General features: G+C 39.1%; 2 protein-coding genes across 3 annotated transcripts in view; one reads left to right on the top strand and one right to left on the bottom strand.

The window, feature by feature from the left end:
• LOC109231787 (keratin, type II cytoskeletal 1-like) lies at positions 10,970-11,825 on the top strand. The gene has a single exon (XM_019397417.1). It carries the CDS (start codon positions 11,095-11,097, stop codon positions 11,461-11,463), a length of 369 nt encoding a protein of 122 aa, XP_019252962.1. The 5' UTR covers positions 10,970-11,094; the 3' UTR covers positions 11,464-11,825.
• The window catches only part of LOC109230962 (secretory carrier-associated membrane protein 2-like), a 9,192-nt gene continuing 2,424 nt past the window's right edge, over positions 15,993-22,760 (bottom strand). For both annotated transcript variants that reach the window (XM_019396465.1, XM_019396464.1), the window contains 12 exons: positions 21,001-21,057; positions 20,407-20,520; positions 20,257-20,319; positions 19,448-19,481; positions 19,152-19,274; positions 18,139-18,201; positions 17,962-18,055; positions 17,126-17,171; positions 16,972-17,039; positions 16,651-16,699; positions 16,478-16,543; positions 15,993-16,371 (listed from right to left, as the gene is read on the bottom strand). In XM_019396465.1, the coding sequence (XP_019252010.1) occupies positions 16,285-16,371; positions 16,478-16,543; positions 16,651-16,699; positions 16,972-17,039; positions 17,126-17,171; positions 17,962-18,055; positions 18,139-18,201; positions 19,152-19,274; positions 19,448-19,481; positions 20,257-20,319; positions 20,407-20,520; positions 21,001-21,057 (864 nt within the window). In that variant the 3' untranslated portion in view covers positions 15,993-16,284. The remainder of the gene's footprint in view (positions 16,372-16,477; positions 16,544-16,650; positions 16,700-16,971; positions 17,040-17,125; positions 17,172-17,961; positions 18,056-18,138; positions 18,202-19,151; positions 19,275-19,447; positions 19,482-20,256; positions 20,320-20,406; positions 20,521-21,000; positions 21,058-22,760) is intronic.

Raw genomic sequence — 22,760 nt, 5'->3', positions numbered from 1 at the left:
TATTTTTCGCTGCATATTATATAACTGCACAGGTTTATCTGGAGTCTGGTCCTAGCCTCGTCACTACTTTGCCGGGGTTAGTCCAGGCACTTACCAGCACATGGGGTCGGTTGTGCTGATGCTACACTCTGCACTATGTGCAGATCCCGGAGCAGCTTTTGGACAGTAGCACTTGGGGAGGCTGCCTTCAGTCCAGCTAGAGATCCCGAGGTATTCCTGCAGGCGTCCGCAGGCCCGGCGTTCTCTTCTATCTTATTATGTACTCTGTTTTCATTTAATTTCGAGATAGATTGTATTTCTTTCAGACATTGGTTGTAGTAATCATAGTCCGTCCGTGATATTGTGACACCAAATTCCGGGTAGAGACGTATATTGGCAGTGTCGTACTGGTTTTAGCTATTCTATCAGATTAAGTCTTCCGCTTGATTTTCATTTATCGTTAATATTTCAATGCTGATTACCTGTTAATTTAAATGGTTAAAAAGGGTTAAAATAGAAAAGTTAGTGATTTCTATATTTCGCGGCTTGCCTAGCTTCTACGAGTAGGCGCCATCACGACCCCCGAGGGTGGGAAATTCGGGTCGTGAACGTTGGCATCAGAGCTCTAGGTTACAATTGTCTCACAATTCAAGGACAAGCTTAGTAGAGTCTGAGGGATCGATACGGAGACGTCTGTATTTATCCCCTAGAGGCTACAGAGTTAGGAAACACTTCACATTTATTCTTTCTTGTCGTGCGGTTTGGTTTCTCAATGCTAATTGAATTTCTACTCTATTTTTTCGCAGAGGGCGAGGACGAGGCCGTGCTAGAGGCCGAGGCAGGGGCAGAGCTCATCCCAGAGCAGCAGCACCACCGGCGGAGCCTCAGGTTGACCTTGATGATGAGGTTCCAGCCCAGATAGTGTCGGTGGGCCCAGCTCAGGTCCCAGAGAGGTTTATTGCAACCTCGGTACTCCAGGATGCTCTGGTCCGTCTAGTGGGCCTTATGGAGAGTGTCACCCGGGAAGGCTTGCTTCCTGTAGCACCAGCCGTCTCTCAGGTTGGAGGAGGAGCCCAGACTCCTGCTACTCGCACTCCGGAGCAGATGGCTCCCCAGTTTCAGACTCCAGCAGCTCAGCCAGTTGGAGTAGTTCAGCCGGGTGCGGTAGCTCAGGCCAATGATGGAGCAGCTATGTCTGTCGATGCTTTGTGGAGATTGGATAGGCTCACCAAGCTCTTCACTACTACTTTCAGCGGTGCATCTTCTGAGGATCTCCAGGATTATCTAGACAGCTGTCATGAGGTTCTCAAGAACATGGGGATAGTGGAGACCAATGGGGTCGATTTTGCTACTTTTCGCTTATCTGGTTCCGCCAAGACTTGGTGGAGATATTATTGCTTGACTAGACCAGCCGGATCACCAGCTTTGACTTGGGAGCAGTTTACTCAGCTATTTTTGGAGAAGTTTCTCCCCATCACTCAGAGAGAGGCATATCGGAGGCAGTTTGAGCGTCTCCAGCAGGGTTCTATGACTGTTACTCAGTATGAGACCAGATTCATCGACTTGGCTCGTCATGCTGTTGTCATACTTCCCACCGAGAGAGAGATGGTGAGGAGGTTCATTGAGGGGCTTATTCAGCCGATTCAACTTCAGATGGCTAGGGAGACTGGGAGTGAGATTACTTTCCAAGAGGCGGCCAATGTGGCCAGGAGAGTGGAGATGTTTTTGTCGCAGGGAGGTGGTCATGGGTCGAACAAGAGGCCCCGTCATTCAGGCATATTCAGTGGTGCCTCGTCTAGAGGTAGGGATTCGTATGGTAGAGGCCATCCTTCTAGGCCTTTTCAATCAGCACTTCAGGTTTCTCACGGTGCTTCAAGTGGTTGTGGTTCTCCTATGCAGTATTCTGATCAGCAGCCCTACAGTGCACCACCAGCTCCTATCAGTGCACTGCCGCTCCAGAGTTTTCAGGGTGGTCATTCAGGTCGCTTGGGTAAGTCTCAGTTTTCTCAACCGCAGCACTCAGGTGGATGCTATGAGTGTGGTGAGTATGGTCATATCCAGAGGGCTTATTCGAGATTGGTGGGTACTCAATCGCAGCAGCAGGGTTCCCGTGCCATAGTTCAGGCACTAGGTGTTCCACCGCCCACCCAGCCAGCTAGAGGTGGGGGTAGAGGTGCTAGAGGTGGAGGTAGAGGTGCTAGAGGGGGAGCTCAGACCGTTAGAGGTGGAGGCCAGCCAGCTGCAGGCTATCCTAGAGATGTAGTCCAGGGTGGTGGGGCCCAGCCCCGATGTTATGCTCTTCCATCCAGGCCTGAAGCTGAGGCTTCCGATGCAGTTATCACTGGTACTGTTCTGGTTTGTGGCAGAGATGCTTCAGTTTTATTTGATCCTGGGTCTACCTACTCCTATGTGTCATCTTATTTTGCACCGTATATGGTCATGCCTAGTGATTCCTTGAGTGCCCCTATATATGTGTGTACACCGGTGGGTGATTCTATTGTGGTAGATCGAGTCCATCGTTCTTGTATTGTGGTGATTGAGGGTCTTAAGACTCGTGCACATTTGTTGCTTCTGGACATAGTTGATTTTGATGTTATATTGGGGATGGACTGGTTATCACCTTACCACGCTATCTTGGACTGTCATGCCAAGATTGTGACTTAGCCTTACCGGGTTTACCTCATTTAGAGTGGAGAGGGACTCCTGGTCATTCTACCCGTAGTGTTATCTCTTATGTGAAGGCTCGGCGTATGGTCGAGAAGGGGTGTTTGGCCTATTTGGCTTATGTTCGCGATTCTAGTGCTGAGGTCCCTTCTATTGATTTTGTGCCCGTTGTTCGGGAGTTTCCTGAGGTATTTCCTTCAGACCTGCCGGGTATGCCACCCAACAGGGATATTGATTTCTGCATTGATTTGGCTCCGGGCACTCAGCCCATTTCTATACCGCCGTATCGTATGGCCCTGCCTGAGCTGAAAGAGTTGAAGGAGCAGTTGCAAGACTTGCTTGAGAAGGGTTTCATTAGACCCAGTGTTTCGCCTTAGGGTGCGCCGGTGATGTTTGTCAAGAAAAAGGATGGATCGATGCGGATGTGTATTGATTACCGGCAATTGAATAAGGTTACGATCTAGAATAAGTATCTGCTGCCGAGGATTGATGATTGTTTGATCAGCTTCAGGGTGCCAAGGTATTTTCAAAGATTGAATTGAGATCGGGCTACCATCAGTTGAGGATTAGGGCATCCGATGTCCCTAAGACACCTTTCCGCACTCAGTACGGTCATTATGAGTTCTTGGTGATGTCATTTGGGTTGACAAATGCCCCAGCAACTTTTATAGATTTGATGAACCGAGTGTTCAGGCCTTATCTGGATTCGTTCGTGATAGTCTTCATTGATGATATTTTGATATATTCCCGCAGCCGGGAGGAGCATGAGCAGCACCTTCGAGTGGTTCTTCAGACTCTGAGGGATAGTTAGTTGTATGCTAAGTTTTCGAAGTGTGAGTATTCATGTTGTATCAGTAGAGGGTATTCAGGTTAATCCGAAGAAGATTGAGGCAGTCAAGAACTGGCCTAGACCAGCATCAGCTATAGAGATTCGGAGTTTCTTGGGGTTGGCAGGCTACTATCGTCGGTTTGTGGAGGGGTTTTCATTTGTCATAGCCCCGATGACCAGGTTGACCCAGAAGGGTGCCCAATTCAGATGGTCGGACGAGTGTGAGGCGAGCTTTCAGAAGCTCAAGACAGCTTTGACTACGGTGCCGGTATTGGTTTTGCCCACAGGTTCAGGGCCATATACAGTTTATTGTGATGCATCTCGCATTGGGCTTGGTGCAGTGTTGATGCAGGATGGCAAGGTCATTGCTTATGCTTCGCGGCAATTGAAGATTCATGAGAAGAACTATCCGGTTCATGATTTGGAGTTAGCAGCCATTGTTCACGCGTTGAAGATTTGGAGGCATTATCTGTATGGCGTGGCGTGTGAGGTGTTCACGGATCACAAGAGTCTGCAATATTTTTTCAAGCAGAAGGAGTTGAATTTGAGGCGGAGAAGGTGGTTGGAGTTGTTGAAAGACTATGATATCACCATCTTATATCATCTGTGAAAGGCCAATGTGGTGGCCGATGCTTAGAGTAGGAAGTCAGCCAGTATGGGTAGTCTTGCTTATATTCCGGTCGGTGAGAGACCGCTTGCTTTGGATGTCCAGGCTTTGACCAATCAGTTCATGAGGCTGGATGTTTCCGAGCCCAGTCGTGTGTTAGCTTGCACGGTCTCTCGTTCTTCTTTATTAGAGCGTATCCGTGATCGGCAGTATGATGATCCCCATTAGTATGTCCTTAGAGACACGGAGGTGCCAAGCAAGTTACCTTAGGTGATGATGGAGTTTTGAGATTGCAGGGTCGAGTTTGTGTGCCTAATGTGGATGGACTTCGAGAGTTGATTTTAGAGGAGGCCCATAGCTCCCGGTACTTTATTCATCCGGGTGCCGCAAAGATGTATCAGGATTTGCGGCAGCATTATTGGTGGCGGAGAATGAAGAAAGATATCGTTGCATATGTGGCTCGGTGTTTGAATTGCCAGCAGGTTAAGTATGAACATCAGAGGCCTGGTGGTTTGTTCCAGAAGATTGAGATTCCTGAGTGGAAGTGGGAGCGGATCACTATGGACTTCATTGACTCCCACGGACTCAGAGGAAGTTCGATACAGTGTGGGTTATTGTTGATAGGCTGACCAAGTCAGCGCATTTCATTCCTATGGCAGTTTCCTATTCGTCTGAGAGGTTAGCTGAGATCTATATCCGGGAGATTGTTCGTCTTCATGGTGTGCCCGTGTCTATTATTTCGGACCGAGGTACGCAGTTTACCTCACATTTCTGGAGAGCAGTTCAGCGAGAGTTAGGCACACGGGTTGAGTTGAGCACAGCATTTCATCCTCAGACGAACGGGCAGTCCGAGCGGACAATTCAGATTTTGGAGGATATGCTCCTAGCTTGTGTCATCGACTTTGGAGGCTCGTGGGATCAGTTTTTGCCTTTAGCAGAGTTTTCCTACAACAACAGTTACCAATTGAGTATTCAGATGGCTCCTTATGAGGCTTTATATGGTAGGCGGTGTCGGTCTCCGATTGGGTGGTTTGAGCCGAGGGAGGCTCGGTTGTTGGGTATGGATCTGGTTCAGGATGACTTGGACAAGGTCAGGATCATTCAGGATAGGCTTCGTACAACTCAGTCCAGGCAAAAAAGTTATGCCGACCGCAAGGTTCGAGATTTAGCTTTCATGGTCGGTGAGCGGGTATTGCTTCGAGTGTCGCCTATGAAGGGCGTGATGAGATTTGGGAAGAAGGGCAAGCTTAGCCCTAGATTCATTGGCCCGTTCGAGATCCTTGATCGAGTGGGAGAGGTGGCTTATAGACTTGCATTGCTGCCTAGCTTATCAGTCGTGCATCCAGTGTTTCATGTGTCCATGCTTCGGAAATATCACGGCAATCCATCCCACGTGTTAGATTTCAGCACTGTCCAATTGGACAAGGACTTGTCTTATGAGAAGGAGTCGGTAGCTATTCTAGACCGGCAGGTTCGTCAGTTGAGATCGAAGAGTTTTCCTTCTGTTCGTGTTCAGTGGAGAGGTCAGCCTGCTGAGGCATCGACTTGGGAGTCCGAGTCTGATATGTGGAGCCGTTATCCCCATCTTTTCCCCAACTCGGGTACTTCCTTCTTATGTCTGTTCGAGGACGAACGGTTGTTTTAGAGGTGGAGAATGTGATGACCCAAAAAGTCATCACTTATTTTTAAAATAAATTCTGCGTCTCGAGGCCTTAAAACCCTCTTTTAGCGTGCGCAGTCCGGGCGCGTAGCCGGAAAGCTATTATGTGAAAAATCTGTGAAAATATTGAAATTTTGACTTAAAATACATTTAAGTTGACTTCGGTCAACATTTTGGGTAAACGGAACCGGCCGTGATTTGACAGACCCAAAGGGTCCGTGGAAAAATATGGGACTTGGGCGTATGCCCGAAATTGAATTCCGAGGTCCCAAGATTCAAGAAATGAATTTTTAAAAGAAATTATTTTCTGAAAAATATAAAGGTTTTTGAAAGTGAAATGTTATGTGGAATCTGTGGTATCGGGCTCGTATTATGGTTCCGGAGCCCGATACAGGTTCAATGTGATTTATATGTGTTGTCGGTAAAGTTTGGTAAGAAACGGGATCCATTTGACGTGATTCGGACCTTAAATGCAAAATTTGATGTTTAAAGAAGTTTTGAGAAATTTCATATATTTTGAGGTTTAATTCGTTATTTAAGAGGTTATTTTGGCGATTTGATCGTACGGATAAGTTCATATGATGTTTTTGAGTTAGTACGTATGTTTGGTTTGGAGCCCCGAGGGCTCGGGTGAGTTTCGGATGTGTTTCGCAAGGTTTTGAACTCATAAAAAGTTGCAGGTTTTTCAATTTCTGGAGTTCTGGCATTTTCTTCTTCGCGTTCGCGGGAGGAACCTCGCGAACGCAATAAGTTATTCATGCTGAAGGAAATTTCCTTCTACACGAACGCAAGACCAAGGTCGCGAACGCGAAGCTTTGGGGTGTCTTCCCTTCGCGAACGCGGGCCTGGTATCGCGAATGCGAAGGCTTATGAGCCTAGGCAGGGGGAGGGGTATTATACCTACGCGAACGCGACCACCTGGACGCGAACGCGAAGGCTCAAGGAGTTTGTGCTCCGCGAACGCGAGCCCATTTTCGCGAACGCGAAGGTCTCTCAGGCCTAACTCATCGCGAACACGATGAGCCTATCGCGAACGCGTAGACCAAATTCGCCCAGTTATTTTAAGTTCAAAAACAGAATGTATTACGTGAATTCCACCATTTTTCATAAACTTCATCTTCTCCACACCTCTTGGGCGATTTTTGAAGAGGAACTTCACCATAGCTTCATAGGTATGTAATCCTAAGCTCGTTTTCTTCCATTTTTATCAACACCCACTAGATTTCTAGGCCTAAAACATGAGATTAAGGGTAGAAAATTAGGGATTTGGATAGAGTTAGGGCTTTTGATTATTTGGGAATTTGACCTCGTTTTGGGGTCGGATTTCAAAACAAATTATACATTCGGGTCGCCGGTGAATGGGTCATCGGGTTTTGGTCCGAACCTCGTATTTTGACCAAGCGGGCCCAGGGTCAATTTTTGACTTTTTGGGAAGGATGATGGGAAAGCTATAATTAAGCATTGGAATTGGATTGTTTAGCGTTTATTGATGTTATTAAGTCGATTATGTCTAGATACAATTGATTTGGAGCCAAATTCAAAAGGAAAAGCGGTGTTTGAGGTTTGAGTTGGCCGTGAAAGTTCGAGGTAAGTGTTCGGTCTAACCTTAGCTTGAGGGATTAGGAGTTGTGTCCTATTTGCTATTTGCTTCTTGTTGAGTACGACGTATAGGCATGGTGAAGAGTATCTATACGTTGGTGTCAAGCATGACCGTGAGTCTTAAATTGTGAATTATTGTGTTCTTAAGTAATACTACGGATGCTTAAATTGATGATTCTCGGTATTGAGCAAAAATTTAGATTGTTCTCGTGGAAATTACTTATGATTGAGTATTGGTGTTAGCTGAGAGAGCTAGATGTTGGAACAAGATTAGTTATAGTTGTTTCTCTCTTGCCGGGACGTATTTACTTATACTGTCGATTGCCTTGCCGAGATAGTGTAGTTCCTTATTGATCCCTTGCCGGGACTCTTGTTATGATTGTTGTTGATTGTTATATTTGGATTGGGTTGCACACCGCAACAATAATATAAATGGATCGGGTTGCAGCCGCAACAATAATATAAATGGATTGGGTTGCACGCCGCAACAATGATATAAATGGATCGGGTTGCACGCCGCAATAATAGTATAAATGGATCGGGTTGCACGCCGCAAAATGATATAAATGGATCAGGTTGCACGCCGCAACAATAATATAAATGGATCGGGTTAAATGGATTACACGCCGCAACAGTGATATAAATGGATCGGGTTGCATGCCGCAACAATGATACAGTTGGATCGGGTTGCACGCCGCAATAGTGTTAAATGATAGGGATCGGGTTGCGCGCCGCAACAGTGTTATTTTTGATTGCTGTAGATCTTAAATTGTTTTCTTACATTTCTCTTAAATTACTGCTGGACTTGATATTTTTCCCGCAGCATGTACCCCCTCCCATATTTATTTGTTTATTTTTGTTTTATTTTCTGTTGCATATTATATAACTGCACAGGTTTATCTGGAGTCTGGTCCTAGCCTCGTCACTACTTCGCCGGGGTTAGGCCAGGCACTTACCAGCACATGGGGTCGGTTGTGCTGATGTTACACTCTGCACTATGTGCAGATCCCGGAGCAGCTTTTGGACAATAGCACTTGGGGAGGCTGCCTTCAGTCCAGCTAGAGATCCCGAGGTAGTCCTGCAGGCGTCCGCAGGCCCGGCGTTCTCTTCTATCTTATTATGTACTCTGTTTTCATTTGATTTCGAGACATATTATATTTCTTTGAGACATTGGTTGTAGTAATCATAGTCCGTCCGTGATATTGTGACACCAGATTCCGGGTAGAGACGTATGTTGGCAGTGTCGTATTGGTTTTAGCTATTCTATCAGATTAAGTCTTCCGCTTGATTTTCATTTATCGTTAATAGTTCAATGTTGATTACCTGTTAAATTAAATGGTTAAAAAGGGTTAAAATAGAAAAGTTAGTGATTTCTATGTTTCGCGGCTTGCCTAGCTTCTACGAGTAGGCGCCATCACAAATCCCGAGGGTGGAAAATTCGGGTCGTGACATATTCCCAGACTTGGAATCTCAATCAGACAACGATAACACCGAAATGCACTTCAACCCAAACTTATGAAATTCTTCCAAAAATGCTAACTTCCACAATAGGTGCCAAAACATTCCCGGGTCTTCCAAAATCCGATCCGGACACACGCCCAAGTCCAAAATCATCATACGAACCTGCCGGAACCTTGGAATCCCGATTCCGAGGTCGTTTACTCAAAAATCCAAATCTTAGTCAATCCTCTCAACTTAAAGCTTCTGAAATGTGAATTCTCTTTCCAAATCAACTCCGAATCTCCCGGAATTCAATTCCGACCGTGCGCACAAGTCATAATACCTGAAATGAAGCTGTTCATGGCCTCAAACTGCTGAACGACGCGCTAGGGCTCAAAACAACCGTCGGCTCGTTACAATATATATATATATATATATATATATATATATATATATAAGAGAAGTTTTTATTGTATGTATATACTCTAAGAGAAATTTTAATGTAGTGATAAAATAATTTGAAAAATTAGCTTAGGTTGCAAATTAGAATTCAAGTTGTGATATTTTTGGACTTTTTATTTTTGTACAGATAGCGCTGATTTCCATTTTATGACTGCTAATTAAAAAATAACTAGTATTTGTAAGGTAGTTAAAAATAGATACTTTTTAATGCGAAAATAGAATCTGAATAAAAATATTTTTGCCTAAAACACGAAAAAAATCCATCATAATCGAAACTCCTGCATGTAATATTCTAGCAAATTGTGCTAGAGTTCAAAGTCTCCTTGTATGTGAATTCTAGCAACTATGATGGAGTTCGAACTTTCAGAAGTCAAATTCAGAAAAGATAATGGAACTCAAACAAGATACACTCCCATAATTCTTAGTACATGCAGCTTGCTGGAGTACGAAGAAAGCAGAAAAGATTTTTTTTTTTTTTTAAATAAATAAATAAAAGTGAGTCTTTATGCTCATTTAAATTTTAGTATATTTTTGTCATATTATAACCTCATGAAAAAATAACTAATTTAATTAATTTTAAATTATTTTTAACTAGCAGATATAAATCTAAGTAATCGTGAATTTCTTCCTTTATTTCCCTAGTTAGAATTCTTAGTTCCGCCCTGACACCTATATAACAATACTTCACTATAAAAGCTAAGTTTTTTTGGAGTTAATTTTCATGTGATGTTATAATATATGTTCTATATAACAGCATTTCGCTATAACATTCAAAAATATTCGGAACAAACGAAATTGTTATAGAGAAGTTTGACCGTATAATTAGAGTTGATAAGTCCAAAGAAAGCTATTTTAGGAAAGGTCTTTTCCATCAAGAAATTTTGCCATCTTCTAGGTACATGCTAAATTTCTTCTACGTCCCTTCTGTTCTTGACAATTTTCATTCCAAAAAGATCTAGCATGGTCCTATCTCCATACCAAACTCAGTCAAACATCTATAGACATATGGGTAGGACTTTAATTTTGTAATAAAAAAATTCATACAATCGAAAAGATAATTACAGATAACTAATTATATTAAGTGCAATAAATTATCTAAAACTAATTCAAATAACCTGTTATCAAAGACGGACCTACTTGTACTATTGAGTGGGGGCGAAGTTATGTTGCCCCAAAGGTGGTCATCTTACCATCTTTCGCTGAAAAATTATACTACGTATAATTAAGGTAAAATATTACTTGTTATTAATTAAAAATAGACTTTGAACATTCTTGCATAGCCCACTGGCAAAGGGTGTTCAAAATTTAAACACCCTTATTGAATTCCTGGCTTTGTCACTGCCATTGAGGATCATCGGACTCCGTAAACTTTGATAGAAATCTTGTATATGTATCTGTGTACATCTTAAAATGATTAAATAAATAACTTGGCACCTTGAATACTTAAAGCCTTTAAGGGCACTAAAAAAAAAAATAATGATGCTCCCGTCACGTAAAAACCTGAGTCTGCCTCACTACCTGTTACAACAAGTTAATCATACTATAACTATCGTGCCTTAATTTCAAACAAGTCGGGATCGACTAATTAAAACTTTAAGCTAAATCCTATAGAAAGACATGTGGACATCTTTGACACCTTAGAACACACACTAAAATCACACAATAAAAACACTAGACTAGATATCCATAATCTACCCTATAGTGTAATAATTGCAACCCCAACTGCCATCCACTTCCACTTTCTTAAATGGTTTTGCCACCACACTGTCTACTTTTCCATAAATAATTATTCCCTTTCCTCTCATAAAACCCCAAAAATACTCCTCATTTCTCTCTCATATTCCTTTCTCAAAAATGAAGAATTCTCTACTCATTTTTACTCTCTTAACTTTCTTTTTCATTACAATTACCTTCACTTTTGCTGCTCAAAATGACAATGGTGGTGGATTTGGATTTGGGCCTGGTGGTGGATTTAACATACCTGGATTTGGTGGTGGTGGATATGGTGGTGGATTTGGAGGCCCAAAAGGAGGATATGCTAAAGGTGGTATTATAAGGCCCACTGTTGTTTGTAAAGATAAAGGCCCATGTTTTGGTAAAAAACTAAGATGTCCAGCAAAATGTTTCAAATCATTTAGTAGAGCTGGAAAAGGTTATGGTTATGGTGGTGGAGGTGGTGGTTGTACTATGGATTGCAAGAAGAAATGTGTTGCTTATTGTTAATAAGCATTAATTAAGTAAGTAATATAATATATATATATATATAATATATGTTTGAATTTTCTTTTTATTTATCTGATGCTGTTTTGAGTTTTATATTTGGTTTGAATGAGTTTTGTGTGAAAACTCAATGTATGGAAGCTAAGTTCTGCAGTTTCATATAGTATAGCAGAATTAATGATGAGATATTTCTGTGTTTGGAGGTGGTAATTACTATCTCGTTGTTGTTGTTGTTGCTTTTTTTTTTAATGACTTTTTCACTATTATATTTCATTTTCTTTATTGATGTGATCATGCTTGCATGAGCCGAGCGTCTATCAGAAACAACATATTTATTTGCACAAGGCAAGAATAAGGTTTTCGTATACACTACTTTGCTCAGACCCCTTTTGTAAGAATATATTCGGTATGTTATTGTTGTTGTTGTTGAAGCGGTAATAATTTTTTTTTTTTTTTTTGCTTGGCATAACGTAAATGAATTTTTATCTGCTACTATCTGGCTAATAGTATCAAAATTATAAAAGTTGGCCAAGGAAACTGAAAGAGGACTTTGTCAAAGAAACGTATGATTTAATTTCTTGATATGCGCATAAAATTACTACTATAACATGGGTCACTAGTGAATTGCTTTTTCCATCTTTGACTAATGAGTAAGCACAGTCCATCCGTTTCATTCAGAGGTAAGTAGTGCATTGTCGACGGGTTTAATTGAACCCATAATTTTTAACGCAGAGTAAAAATTTATTAAAATTGTAAAAATAGTAAATACGAACCCATGACTTTAAATATATAATGGGTTCAACGCTAAAAACTTCAAAAGTTGAACCCATAAAATTTAAATTCTGGATCCGCTTCTGGTTTCATTTGTATGATAACTTTGATGTGTCATCTCAAAATGTTAAAGTTACTCTTTCGATCCTTCCCAGCGTATGTGATAGTGTTCAACTGGGCATGAAGTTAATTTTTTTTTCAATTATGATCTTAAATAATTGTAGATATTTGTGTGACTGTAAAATTAACTTCGTTAAGGTTTTTACTAAATAAATCTCTTGATAAATAAAATTACAGATAAATCTCTTGATAAATAAAATATAAAGTTTAAAGTTAAATTATTCTAAATAAGAAAATATGGTATTTTTACTGAAACTGTTCAAAGAGAATGTATGCCAAATAAATTGGGATAGAAGGAGATTTATTGAGATATCCAATATGAATTGTGACTTATGATAGCAGGCCAATTATCATTTTTATCAAATTATCAATTAATCTTTATCAAGAGATTTATCTGTAATTACATAACATGTGACCATACATATTTCTACACACCATAGTACATATAACTTAAATTTTTTTCCTTATTAGTCTGTTTCAGAAAGAGTGATATATTTGTAAACTTGAAATAATCTAAATTTAAAATTTTCATTTATTCTTAAATAAGCTTTTATGACTACACAAATATTTTCATATGTTTAAGACAATTTTAAAATTTGTATAACCGCACAAATATTACTGCATATTTGGGAGTTGGGACTCACAAATTTTAAAAAAAAATCTTTTTTTTAATTAGGTGTCGAGTCAAATTACGTTAATTCTGCAAGAAGTAGAGGCAGACCTACATTATAGAATAAGGGGTTATCGGTACCCGTGAAGTTCGGTAAAAATTTTATATATACATAAACATGTCTTTAAAAATTAATAATATATTAATAGTGACACCCTATGTACAAAGCAAATTTTGATTGAATATAAATGTGTACCCGGTACTTTTAAATACTGGATCCGCCTCTGGCGGAAAGTACTTTCATCCACCTGCAGGTCTCGAGACAAACTTCAAAATTGTGAATAACATTTGGTGCTAGTTGGCCTAACATGACATTAAATAGAATATAAAATTTTAGAGAAGAATTCGAGGGCATGAAATGGAGACAAAATCTATCCAAACACGCGGTTTCCCATCTCCACTTCTGTTAATGGTCAGAATTGAAGACTATAACCGAAAGTTTTGTCACTTTGTGGGTTAAGACAACCCTCGCTAATAGGTGATTAATCAATGAGAAATTTTTATAAAGCATTATCTTTTAATAGTAATTAGTTATCTATAGATATCATTTGCTATATTACGGATTGTAGATACGTTTTCTGTTGTTATAAGATGTATTAGATATATTTAAGCTACTGTATTCATGAATACAGTAGCAAAAATAGGCGTGAATCAGGAAAGTCCAGCTAATCAGTTGTTGTATTCGAATGTATTCATGGCGTGAATCAGGAAAGTCCAGCTAATCAGTTGTTGTATTCGAATGTATTCATGGCGTGAAACATGGGATTATAGCTGAACAGATTATTGTATTCGACTGTATTCACGGCGTGAAATAGGTGATTACATTGTTTTTATACGGCAAGTGAATCAATTAACATAATAGACTCCTAATATAACTCAACAAACTCAATTAAAACACACAAATTTTGTATTTCCAGTTATAAAAAAGATTCTCAACCGAAAAATACCCCAAAAACATAGCAATCTTCAGAGAAATTATATAATACATCTGAATACATAAATTATATTAATTAAAAAAAACATATGAATACATTCATGGCATATAGCGAGACAGTAAATATAATGAAATACATAGAATACAGCAGGATACATTGAAATATAATAAAAAAAACAGTAAATACAATGAAATACATGGAATACAACGAGATACATTGAATTACGATGAAAAAATAGACAATCAATACAATGAAATACATGAAAACACAGTGTGATACATTGAAAATACGTTGAAATATATTAATAGAAAATCAAGTTGCTTAGCCCCAATGGGTCCCTGAATCCGATCCAATAAATTACCAAATGGCACCTCGGAACCAATCCGATCAAATCAGAAACAATTTGGTCAAGGTATATTTGAAATTAAGGATTGTAAAAAAGAGGGGAGAATGAATGCGTTTGATATAATATCAATGTCAGCTGGGTTGGATTTATCAGGGTTATTTGAAGCAAGGTTGAATAAGAAAGAGATGAGGTTTATAACGACTGCTCAAGTAGGGAGTATTGAAGAGAAGGTGATGAAAATTGATATTTGCCGAGAATTATTGACCCGCTTCCACCACCATCGGCGCTGTTTGTTCTTCTGATTTTAGAAGCAGAAGTGGTGGTGTGGCGGTGAGCATAATTGCGTCGGCGGGGAGGAGAAGAGAATAAAGAGAGAGGAGAGAGCGTGGGGAAGAGAATGGCATGTATCAAAGTAGAGAGAGAAAGAAAATAGTGTAACTGAATAGTGTATTTAGTGGCTTAGCGGTAGGAGGTAACCAAAATTAGATATTTTGCTATAAACATTAAAAGGTATTTATAAAATATAATTTTTTAAAATGATATTTATTTAAAATAAATAAGGTGTTAACCTTCGCTATAAGAGGTAAAAATTCCTTAATCATATGATTATCTGCTAAGTGGCCAACGGCAGAAGCTCAGGCGAGCAGTCATTTTCAATTTCATCTGGAAAAAATATGAAGAATTAAATTAAATTAAAATAGCCGTCGAATTGCTCAAATTACAAATAGCCGACGGATGCATACCATATGAATAATTCTTATAAATATGTGTATAATCATATATGATCAACGTATAATTTTTATATGCCGGCTAAAAAATAAATTATAAATCCGGCCAGCTATTTATGTACAGAAGTGTGATTTTAGATTCATTGTTAACTTTTCTATCATTAATTTTGGCTAGTTAAATAACAAATCTTGGCTATTAAAATACACATAGACATGTCACCAACCCCAAGTATCAAAATGCAATGAAGAAAGTTGTACTGAAGCAGATGGTAGCCCATCAGAAAGGGTGTATGATTATTAAGGTAAAATTCACAAATAACCACATTTTAACCTTAGTGAGAAATAGCCAGTGTCATAGAGCTTCAAATTATATAAGTGAAACTTCAGGAAATTATCATAAAATTTCACCAGCAGAATTTGAAATTACATGATGTCAAAAAATGACCAGTGAATGCTATTTCTACAATTATTAAAGCATATAAAGTAGTTGGGCAGTATAGCTGAGCCTGCAGAAGAGCAACTGTTAAGGGTGATCAACAGTTACAAAACCTTACGTTGGAGCAACAGTAAAGTCGTCTTCGTGTAACCTATAAGTTACTGGTTCAAACCGTGAAAGCAACCACTGACGCTTGCATTAGGTTAGGCTGTCTACATGCAACAGTAAAGTTGTCTTCGTGTAACTCTATTAGTCACGGGTTCGAGCCGTAAAAGCAACCACTGATGCTTGCATTAGGTTGGTCTGTCTACATCACACCCCATGAGGTGTTGTCCTTCCCTGAACCCCGCATGAACGCGGAATGCCTTGTGCATCGGGACTGCCCTTTTCTAACATTGTGTTAGAAAACCATTTAGCAGGAAAGACAGTACATCCGGCGGAAGGAAAAAACTTATTGTACCTTGTATTTATACCAAACCAATGAATACATAACACGTGACACATACAACGTTATCTGACTACATCATAGCTAATTAATATACATTCTATATAACTTTGATCGGTCCAACAGAGCCAGAAGGGCATGCCAAAAAATAGAAAGGCCAAGGTAAAAAAAGGAGAGATTTACATATCGCAAAGATTGTTTTTGCCAGATTTACAAAGATCTCTATATTTTTTTCTAAAAATCATTGTGGTCAAAGTAGTATAAATGAAGACATACATCACAAGAATGATAACTCAAAAATATGAAACAAGCATATCTGCCGGACTGAAGTGACCAAATTCTATATTTGCTACACCTCACCCGCGATTCACGATTATATTGCTGCTCTCAACGCCCCTCTAGCAGCTTCGCGCTTCATCTCTGCAGCTTTACCACTTCCTCGGAAATACATGTATACTTGCTGCATAATGAGATCGCAAGGAACAAAAATGTTACGTCTCTCACTCCCTGAGATGACAAGAATACTACTTAGTGTGTGGAGAAATCAGATAAGAGGGAGGTCATACCTGAATAACCCAGATGCTCAGCACTGATTCAAGACAAAATAGACCAAAACCGATGAAATAAAAAACCTAAAGGACAGAAAATAAAAGTCATGTTAATAGTCAGACTTCAGATGACTACTTAAGCAGGTTCTTTTTTCCTTCTCTTGTCGAAATTAATGAGGTTGAAAACGTACCCCAACAAGTACTTGTTTGCCGATGAGATCTACCGCAGGTAAAATGCCTCTGTTCCAACAAATTGTACAAGGTAAGATCACGGAAAACAGATAATAATAGCAACAACTTAGAGGAAAACCGGAGAGATCCAAAAGCAATTATCTAAAAAGAAGGGCTAGCGCCTGTTGCTACAAGTTACATGAATTAGATTTAAGATGTTCAAACTGAGCAATAATTAATAACTGAACTTATTCCGTCCTCATTTTCTTCTAGATGGGATTAGAAGCTAAGTTCAGCATCAGAAAGGAACTTTCTATAAACAAGTCAAATGCAAGTCTTACGTAAGTGATTTTCCTCTGAAAACTACTGGAGGAGCAACAGCAGCAAAGATGCAGAATGCAATGTGAAGCTGTACGCAGAAGCAAAATATAAGACATATTTTTGCATTCACTAATTTAGACAGGATATAAAGAAAAACAATCATACGGAACTTACCAAGTAAAACAAGAAAAACCACGCAAACTTCATCGCACCCTCAGTTCTGTAAAAACATTTATGTTAGTCCCATAAAGAAAGGAACCAAAAAGTGGAATAGCACAACAGGGAGTTAAAAGCATAGACAAAACTTTAAGACTGTGATCCCGAATACATATCATCAGTGGCGGAGCCAGAAAATTCAACAAGGGGGTTCAAAATATAAAAGAGGTTAACATATGAAGTTAAGGGGATACAACATATACTATATATACATAAAAAATAATTTTGACCTAGTATATACAGTATAATTTTCCGGCGAAGAGGGTTCGGACGAATCTCTTTCCGCCCCTGGCTCCGCCCATGCATATTTTCAGTGACCAACCTACAAGATCTTAATAATGGATAAGCTTTTTGCCACACTATCGACAACAACAATCCCAGTATTAATCCCACAAGTGGGGTCTGGGAGGGTAGTGTGTACGCATACCTTACCCCTACCTGGAAGGTAGAGAGACTGTTTCCGCTAGACCCTCGGCTCAAGGCAAGATGAGAATAAAGCAGTAGCACAAGCATTAACAACAACAAGATAACAAGAAATTGAAGCAAAGGGGACAACACGTAAAACTAGAAATTGAACAATAATGTCGCACCAGACTAACACCAATACTACTGGTATGGAAAAGAAACACTCTCGACTACCTACGGGCCTTCTGCCACACTATCAAACTTGTAAAATATACTACTACAGCTACATAACCAAAGTTCATTTTACAATCTGGAATATTGCATTAAAAAAGTGGTTGATTTAATTCTGAAAGTAAATGTTTAGTTCTCCAAAAGAAAGGATCATATACCTGAAAGCGCGATAAAGAGGACGATACCACAGTACATAGGCTCCTGGAACCCCCGATATGAAGTAAATAATAGAAAGGAACCAGATTTTTACATCTAAAGCCAAAAACAAAAAGTTAGGACGCTATAGCAGTAAGTGATGAAATCTAGTGAAAAGGGACACGCTGAATCAGACAAACCCCCTTCTTTAATCCATGCTGTAGTGGTTGCTATGATGTTCCATAAAAGGCATGCAAAAAGTCCTGTCACCATCATCGTTTATCTAATCAGGAAGGGAGCAATAAAAATCTCACGGGATGTGTAAAAGTGAAAAAGCAAGCACACAAACAGCACAACAATTATAGACAGAGATCTCCTAAGCTATAACACGTAAATCAGTTTATTCAGGGAATGAAATAACTGAATGCTCACAATAGCTTGGTTCGATTGGTGTGGTGATAAAAAATAGTTAAACTGTTGACCAAGAGGGAGACAATAACGCAAGGAATGTCAGCAAACCTCAATTTTCTGACCTAATTATTTGAAGGATTTGCAAGAAAATATGGACAAAATGAAGGGAAAAACACTTGTTCTGGTTATGCTTTTCATAATAGGCAAGTATTGGTCAAGAGGAAAGAGACAGAGACTACCAAATCCAAGTTTTCTTGCTATAGAGACTGAAAAAGGCTCTTTCCAAAGTACTTAATTACTTGAAGATCTCGCAGGAAAATTGGGGAAAGGAAAGGAAAAGAAAAAATAACAATAACTCTAGTTTTTGCACATTTTATTCATAAACTAATTTTCTCGTTCCTCTCCTTTCTTGTGTTGGATAATAATGGTGATTTTTTTAAATCCCTGCAATAACAATGTTTCTTTGTCAAGAAGATTCAGTAAGTTATTTTCAGAATGACATTTGTAAAATATGCTCCTATACCATATAGAAAAAAGACAAGACATTTTACTTCTGAAAAACTTTGTAACTAATTAAATTAAATGTATCAAATGGAAGGCAAATGCAGCTTTAGGTCCCAAGTTTACTTGTCTTGAGAAAAGAAAAACATGCCTGATTGTTGAATTTTTTTCCTCTCCGAAGCAACAGTTATTCAGTCTTAAATGTTGCATGATAGGAAATATCAAAAAGTAGAAAGTGTCGGTCACATAAGGTGCTTCATGCTAGAAGAAAGAAACATATGGTGAGGTAAAGTTGACGTACCCAACAATGTAGTAAATGCAACATATTGCAGCCTTTGCAAATGAACAGGTATTTCATTTGCAATGTCATGATGGATAATTGGGAAGAAGGGAGGCCAATTTTTCGCCTCAATAACAATGCCAGCTGCAAATCAGAGAGAATACAGGGACTTAGTAACATACTGCATTAAATTATCTGAACCATGTAAACTTTCACGTAAACTTATAAATACCCAGGAAAACCATAAGATCCATGTTACTTATGGTTACATCATCGTAATTAAATCTGGACAGACACAGTGGAGAAAACAGAAATACCTCTTGCAGCAGCCTCTTCTTTTCGTCTCAATTCCTGCAAGGCATCAATAAACCAAATCAGGGAATAATGACATTTGTACCACAAGCAAACATGAGCTGCTGGGGATAGGGAAGGGACGACTATTTCTCCACTTGCAATGTCTCAAGGTCAATATCAATTTAAACTGGTGGAAGAAGAAGAAAATCCAAAAGAGATTCAAGCACAAAAGACATTATAATGCATTTTCTGACCACAGGATGACCCTCCCATCCTTTTGCTGGTAAATATGGGCCAACATGGGAGGCCATAGTAAGGGCCAGCATAGGAGGGTTGAAGACAAGTTCGACAAAAGAACCAAACAGAACTCAGCATCAAGCCAAGTTAAATATAGGTTTTGAAAGAGCTTATGGTTGACAAATGGCATGATGACCTTCAGCAGACAGCAAGCATGTTTTGTAAAGTTGGTGATCAACAAAAGACATTTTTCACAAGTTTTTGATTTCGTGAAGAACTGAAATCTATCCTCCATACTGTATTGCAATAATGGAATGTACTAGGAGTAAACTTTAGTCACAAGCATTAAAATACAACAAAAGACTAAACATAATTTCATAGAAAAGGAGAAGGTATACAAGCTTTAAAAGAGAGGAAGGACAAGAAAGAAACCTAATGTGGACATCCGAAAACAATCCAGGGATTACGAATAGGGTAAAAAGGATAGAAGAAACAACTATTGTTAAAAGAAGAACTGGTTGAGAGCTCCTCAGGAAACAGGGTTCCGGAAAAAGACCCAGCACTATCACAAATTTAGTTCATATACAATGTGCACCTGTTCCCTCCTTCGCAATTCACTCTCCTTAGCCTGGAGTTCCTTCTCTTTCTTTTTCAAGTCCTACAAGAAATCAGAGTAATAGATGCTAAATAAGATAATCCGAGTAATTATCTAATCACATTCAACAAATTCAAATGTTGAAACTACCGTAGCACTATCAAGAGGGATATCAATAGGCGCATCACGATCATAGAAATCAGCTGGTTCATGCGGAAGAGGTGAAAGTCTTGAGTTTGTCGCTGGAGGAACACTCGCAGTACTCTGAAAAGTGAAAAGAGGATATATTGTTTAGCGAGCATAATTATAAGGGGGTAAAATATAATATCCATAGTAGGACTCTGATGTCCCACTGAATGACATGTCACTGCAAAGCAAAACATATTTTAAATTTGAGGAAAAAGAACTCTTTATGAGAAAATTGTAGAGATAGAGCATATGGAAGGAAAGGAGTATAAGATCATGTTTGAGATCAAAGGAATCCATAGTGGAACTTTGATGTTTTCCGCACATTTTTTGAGTACTTTGACATTTATGACGACCGGACGCCTTTAGTATGATGCTCCCCTGAATTTTGCATACATCTTGTAAGCAAATCTAAATCAATCAACTAACCCAAAATCCCAAACTAGTTGGGATTAGCGTAGACAAACTTTCACTAAACAAAAGTAGTACATAATTTCCACAAAACACACAAACAAAGACGGACCCAGGTAGAAGGTAGGGACTGTCCATCTAACTCACTGTGGTATAAAACGCGCCTCCACTAAATTTTGATTGCCCTGATTTTCCTCCTCCATCCTGCAAAAAGTATATTAGAAGATAAATTGGCGAAGTTACAAGACCTGGAAAAAGATATCTAGCTAAAACACATGGCTATAAAGTCATGCTTATAAAAAAACACATGGCTTTAAAGTCATAATTGATATTCAGGCAAAGGAGATCGCGGCAAAAAAATAATACATCCTGCAATGTGCCAACCAATATGACCTAATGACATCAATTCAGTAGTTTCATAATTATACATAAAAGATTTTATATTCAATAATATATAGTATCAAGGATTAGCAGGTTCTTATTTTCGAATATGATGGTAGAATTTTGTCCAAGATTGTCCAAAACCTTGTTCATGATTAGCATTATTAAAACTGGTACAAAATAACCCAACACTTTGTACAGCCTTTAATATTTATGCTAATTTTTCATGTTAGATTGCATATACTTGTCAACTCTAATGAGAATTTGGCCACAAAATGGAATTATACATGACTTCTGGAGTTCCTTATCCGATACAATGACATTTTGATATTTACTACTTGTACTAGCGAACACATTCAGAATTACAATGTATACGCATCTTACAGTTACAGGCATCAAATGATAGGCACAAAATATAGAAGCCAAATTACAGTGAAGTGGTTTCGCAGAAAGGACCTTCTGTTCATATTCTTATAATGCAAAACTGACCAACCTCCAACAGTCATCGCCAAACACAACCACATTTTTTTTTATGATTGTGGTATTCAGACCAAGCTTGCACTCACCTCGACTATTCCACCGGGTACCTGCTATCTCCCACCAGCACAGGTACCAGGTAACTCTGCCCACCAAGACTTAGAGATGGGAACAAATCACCTAGTGTCTTGTGTATCTGCTGCGATTTAAACCTGAGACCTCATGGTTCTCCTCCCAATTCATTGACCACTAGACTACACTCTTAGATGACGAGTAATTTTTTTACGAAGATTTCTAAACCCTTTCGAAAGATAAGACAGCTTAGGCAAAATCATCGACAGAACCAAGAATTCTAGAGGCAGTGACATTAGCAAAACCTAGCCAAAGCTTTATGGCCCAAAATTCACACAACAATTACCGGATAAACTCAAAAAAATTCAACCACATGCCAAGTTATGCTGAATTATCAACAAAGAACAAGACAGAAAATGAAAACCAAAGCAATCAATTTTAACGAACCATACAAAACATGAACCTCAACATAAACTTACATCATGACACAAGAAGATTAAAACCCCAAATATCCAATTCAGACAATGTCAATTTCAAGTCTTACACTAGGAAGAAATCAGTCAATTCACTTACCCATCAGGAAAAAGACTTGAACTTTAGTACCCCACACATGAAATTATGAGACAAAAGATTGAAACCCCAAACACCCAATTCAGCTAAGTCAATTTCAAGTCCTACACTATCAAGAATTCAGTCAATTCACTTATACCCATTAGGAAAAGAACTTGAACTTTAGTTCCACACACATATAAAATTATGATTGAAACCCCAAATACTCAATTGAGATAGAGTCAAACTCAAGAAAATCCAGTCAATTCGTACCCATCAGGATAAAATTTTGAGCTTTAGTTCCACATACATAAAATTATGACCCCCATCAGGAACAACCTCCCCCCCCCCGCCCCCGAACCCCCAAACCGGAACCGACTACTACTAATTTACTACGAAATAAACCAACTAAAACAATAAACTAGATA

Source organism: Nicotiana attenuata, chromosome 8 (assembly GCF_001879085.1).
Source record: "Nicotiana attenuata strain UT chromosome 8, NIATTr2, whole genome shotgun sequence".
Classification (NCBI taxonomy): domain Eukaryota; kingdom Viridiplantae; phylum Streptophyta; class Magnoliopsida; order Solanales; family Solanaceae; genus Nicotiana; species Nicotiana attenuata.
The sequence above is the reverse complement of the archived record's forward strand: the minus strand, read 5'-3'. Positions and strand labels throughout refer to the sequence as shown.

Excerpts from the sequence above, each read along its gene's own strand:
- LOC109231787 (XM_019397417.1), top strand. The coding sequence starts at position 11,095 with ATGAAGAATTCTCTACTCATTTTTACTCTCTTAACTTTCTTTTTCATT.